At 42.7% G+C, this 5,184-nt stretch overlaps 1 protein-coding gene across 1 annotated transcript in view; it reads left to right on the top strand.

Annotated features, from left to right (window-relative positions):
* Nucleotides 1–5,184, top strand: part of nbas (NBAS subunit of NRZ tethering complex) — a 232,923-nt gene that overhangs the window by 92,391 nt on the left and 135,348 nt on the right. Inside the window, exon 28 of the mRNA XM_008286182.1 lies at nt 4,778–4,890. Coding sequence (XP_008284404.1) covers nt 4,778–4,890 — 113 coding nt within the window. The remainder of the gene's footprint in view (nt 1–4,777; nt 4,891–5,184) is intronic.

Raw genomic sequence — 5,184 nt, 5'->3', positions numbered from 1 at the left:
TGCTGTGGGAGCCCGGCGGGGGGCTGCTGGTTCTAACCTCGGCTCGGCTCCTGGTGGGGAAGTGGGACAGTAATTGGGTCGTCACTCATTTATAGTAACGAACGGCGAGGCCCCCCTCCACACCGCCGGACAACACCATCCATTGTGACTCTCCCACTGCGAGTCTGAATTAATAATCCACACACACGGTGTCCTTTGGATCAAAATAACTGCTCCACAGACACACATGTCATCCTGCGGACTAAACGCTGGACGCACAAACGCACTCGGACAGACTCACAACCCGACTGGAGGAGGTGAGAGTTCACTCAAGGACAAAGAGACCGTCCTGAAATAACCCGGGGATCCCCTCCACCGCTGATCCACAGCACTGGAGCTGAACCTGAGACCACCAGCAGCAGCAGGTCCTTAAAGACCTAAAAAACAAGTTTCAGACTGTAGGAATCAATGTTTTTATCGTCTCAGGGGATCAGATTACTGTGTGTCGTATGAAAGGTGCAGCGGCAAACACCGTCAGAGCACTCTAACTTCCACTGTGTTGGTTTCTGCAGATTTACTGAATTAAAAATGACAAAACAAAGCAGCAGCATCGATAAAACCACCTGGTTTCAGGTAAATCTGACATTAAAACTCCTTATTTCACTGTTTTCAGACCAATGTTTGGTCTCTGAGCTGCTGCAGGAACTGATGGAGTCTAGAAGCTTCTTTGTGTGTGAGGCGTTTAGGGAACAACTGGCAGCTGCAACGTTTAGGGATCAACTGGAAACTGCCGCACCCACTGGCGACTGCAAGACTTTAAAGGAACATCTGTAGACTGCAGCGCCGACTGATCACTTTGAGGCGTTTAGGTAACATCTGTAAACTGCAGCATCTACTGACAAGTGTGAGGCGTTTAGGGAACAACCAATAGCTGCAGCATTTAAGGATCAACCAGAAACTGCAGCGCCTACTGATGGCTGTGGGGTGTTTAGGGAACAACTGTAAACTGCAGCATCCACTGGCGACTGCAAGACTTTAAGGGAACAACCAGAAACTGCAGCATTTAGGGAACAATGTGAAACTGCAGCATCTACTGATCACTTTGAGGCGTTTAGGGAACATCCAGAAATTGCACCTCCTACTGGCAACTTTGAGGCGTTTAGGGAACATCTATAAACTGCAGCATCTACTGGCGACTTTGAGGCGTTCAGGGAACATCAGCTTTAAGGTTTATTACGATCTTTATTTAAATACCTTCAGCCAGCGTGTTTTACTTCCATCCTTTGTTTCAGTAATTCGGTGACGTTTTCCTGCCTCTGAGCTCAACTTTCCGTTTAGCCTCCGTTTAGCTGCCGACGGATGAAGAAGTCGTCAAACCGTCTCAGCGGAAGGACGAACGCTTTTCAACGACTATTACTCAGGAAAGGAATGAAAAGAAAAACTCAGAAATAAGCCCAAAGAAGATGATTCATTCTGCTGCTGCTGAAGGAGCTCGACTGGCAGGATTTAGTCGGAGCGTCTGCAGAAATGAAAACTGAAAGAAGGTCTGTGCAGCTGGATTCATGGCTGCTGAACACGTGTCGACCGTCCAGGTGTGATTCTGGATTCTGGACGTGTTTTTGTCTTGTGTTGGACATTTCTGGAGTCATTTTGATCACCTTTGTGTGTCATTTTGTGCGTTTTTTAGTCATCTAAACATGTTTTAAGTAAGTTTTCATGAACTTTTAGGTCATTTTTATCGTATTTTCAGCTTATTTTAGACAGTTCTTGACTCTTTTTTCACAGTTTTAAGCCATTTTTGGACAAAGATTTGTCTTTTTGACATTTTTGCGTGATACACTTTGAGTTGTTTTGGACATTTTTTTGTAATTGTGAACAATTATTACATCATTCTGTTCAAGTTTTGAGCCATTGTTTGGCAATTTAGGTGTTTTCTGAATAAGATCATGTGAATTTCAAGTCATTTTGAATACATTTTACATCATCTGGACTTTTTAAAAAATCATTTTTGGGAGTTTTTGAGTCCTTTTCAATAAGTTTTGGTTATTTTTTTAACATTTCTTGTGTGGTTCTGGATATGTTTGGGGTTGTTTTAGAGATATTTGCAGTTATTTTTTGAAATTTTCATGAGCTTTCAGTCTTTTTGGACAGATTCACACCATTTTGATGCTTTATTTGCCATTTTGGGTTTTGATTTGGTTTTGACCCATTTAATCATATCGTTGTCATTTTTGACAATTGTTGGACATAGTATAATGTGTAAGTGTTTTGGACGTCACCCTTTGATTCTTTTGGGCATTTTCTGAGTAAATTTTGGGCAATTCTTGAGTCTTTTAGGACATCTTTTTGTCATTGCTGACAGTTTTAGGCTATTTTGACATGTTTTTTTGCCATTTTGGGAAGTTTTGATTTGGTTTTGACCCATTTGAACTTTTCGTTGTTGAGTTTTTTTGGACATAATACAACATAGAAGTGCGATGGACATCACCCTTTGGTTCTTTTGGGCCATTTTCTTCGCCATCGTTGACAGTTTTATGCTATTTTAACATGGTTATTTGCCATTTTGGGAAGTTTTGATTCGGTTTTGAGCCATTTGAACTTTTCGTTGTCGAGTTATTTTGGACATAATAGTAGAAGTGTTGTGGACATCACCCTTTGGTCCTTTTGGGGCATTTTCTTTGCCATCGTTGACAGTTTTAAGCCGTTCTAACATGTTTCTGTCCTTTAGAGGAGCTCATCTCTTAAGAAATGCCACAGAAACGAGGAGAACCCAGAGGATGAAGAAGGCCCGGGTCTCTGCTTTGATGTCTGCCGTCCAGGCGCCGACACTCGTTTAGCACAAAGCAGCTAATCTGTAAATCACAGCGCTGCCCTTAAACACAAAACGTCTGCGCTGACTCACAAACACGCTGCAGACACTCGACGGCACGCCGAGCACATAATCGCCGTCCACAGATCTCCTCGTCCTCGCCAGGACAAACCTCTTGTTCCCGGCCAGGAGAGCCGCCGCCTCCGTCGAGTGCTTTTCGCGGCGTGTTCTCGACTTTTTTTAAGATGTGGATTACGAGAGAAGAGCTCCCAAGGACGCGCTCCTCCTCTGCACTGGGCTGACGTCAGATCTGCTCTCTAAGCTGTTGTTTTATCTGGGATTTGTGCTGTTTGTAAATTAATTAGTTTGCTGCTCTATTTTCCTTTTGCTCCACAGAAACTCCCGGTTTAGAGCGGCGCTCGGTTACAGGCGCTACGTGACGCGCTGCATAATCCTATTAAGGGTAATGAGTGTGGACGGCATTGTGAGAGAAACTCCCCTGTTGTCGAGCCGGTTAATTAGTCTAGACTTTGTAAATAAATCCGTGCGAGGAGCTTCGCCGCGTTTCTGATCAAACTTCAGGCGTCAGAGTCGCTTTTCGCTGCAACTTTGAAACGTGCAGAAATAAGCGAAGCACGCTGAGTCCTTCCTTCTCTATTAGTCGACAAGTCGGCTCGGTTTGTGCAGATTAAACTGACAGAAAGTGATTATTTTACTTTCATTAAGTCCAACAGCTCGTATAAAGTCTGACACGTTCAGTCCCAGTTAATCGTGTTTCTGCAGATTCATTTCCAAGAACTTTAGCGAGTTTGTAGATTTCTGGAAGAGACGGCGACTTTGAAAGTTTTTTTTTTTTTAAATCCAAATGACAGAATTTATTAGAGCCAGAAGCTGCAAATAAAAAAAAACTGTGTTGGATTTTCTACTTTCCCACGGTTCATGAACTGCTCATCTGTGATTTGTTGTTCTGCTGGAAAAAAAATCACCAAATTTAAGTTTAAAAACTTGATATTTCATGAAAATCACTTTGGTGTTTGTGTCGGCATTAAAGAAAAACAACTAAATAAACATTTGCTGTGAACAAGTTCGGGGAAAAAAAAGAAAGAATTCACTGTTTCTTGTGGTTTTGTTGTGTTTTTGAGGAGTTTTCTGTTGTTTTCTTGTTGTTTTATCAGTTAAACCTCATGTCAGGATTGATTCTGACTCTCTGTGGCTGATTCGTGTCACTTTCTGGTCTTTTTGTTCCAGTTTTGTGGCTCTTTGTATTCGTTTTGTGTAATTATTGTCTCTTTGTGGTTGTTTTGCATCTATGTTTTATTGGTTATGTGTCTCTTTGCAGCCATGTTTGATCCACAGGTGGTTTTATCTGTTTGCGTTTGTTGCTGTTTTGTGATTCTTGGTGTTTGTGTTGACTAGTTTTGTTCGTCTTTGTGGTGTTTTTGTGTCTCTTTGCTGCTGTTTTGTTCCTTATTTTTTGGTTTGAATTGGTTTTTGCATCTCTTTGTGTTCGTTTTGCGTCTCTGTTGTGTTTTTAGGAGGTGATTGTATTTGTGTGTTCACGGTTTTGTTTTCACTTCTGTCTCTCTGTGATTGATTTGTGCCTCTTTTTGAGCGTCTTCGTGCTTGTTTGTCTCTCTTAAATAATTCAGTTTGTCTTTATGTGTCTTTGCATCTATTTTTGTCCATTTTGCTTCTCTTTGTGATGTTTTTTTCTGTGTCTTTGTGTTTCTTAGACTCTCTTTGTTGTCGTTTTGAGTAATCTGTTGAGTCTTTTCTGTCGTTTTATCAGTTTGACTCCCAGTAAACGTTCTTCAAATAAATGGGACCAAACAGCCTCCATCAGGTTGGACCAGTCCAAACTTACCAAGACGTGGGGGTGTTCTGTTCCTCCTGCTGTTATAAATAATGGACTAGTCCTGGAGAGGTGCTGATGTTCCTCCTGATGTCTCCGGCCGTTGTTCTCCTCTAACTGGTTCTGGTCTCTATCAGGGCGTGTCTCCAGCTGATCTCCGACTGTCCTCCGAGCGTCCAGGAGGAGCTGGACCTGATCAGCGCCCTCAGTCAGCTGGAGGACTTCAGCGTCAACATCCTGCCGCTGCAAGGTACGACCAAACATCTGCTTGTATTCCTGAGAAATCCTTCGTTAAACCTTTTAGAAACCGTCCATGTGGAGGATCCACGGCCCGTCAGCTCCTCCTCTAGCCTCCATGTGGCTCGCCTTCCTGCCTCTGGATCTAAAGATACGCAGATTTATGGATCAACTGTTGAGCAAACAACATCTGGACAGATGTAACCTCCATGTGAGGCGTTTAGGGAACATCTGCTAATAAGCTAATGTCACCCAGTGATGAGCTTTTGGTTCAGTTTAATTCATATTCAGCCTCTAGAAGATGCTC

The sequence above is a fragment of the Stegastes partitus genome, unplaced genomic scaffold (assembly GCF_000690725.1).
Source record: "Stegastes partitus isolate 25-593 unplaced genomic scaffold, Stegastes_partitus-1.0.2 Scaffold439, whole genome shotgun sequence".
In the NCBI taxonomy this organism is placed as follows: domain Eukaryota; kingdom Metazoa; phylum Chordata; class Actinopteri; family Pomacentridae; genus Stegastes; species Stegastes partitus.
The sequence above is the reverse complement of the archived record's forward strand: the minus strand, read 5'-3'. Positions and strand labels throughout refer to the sequence as shown.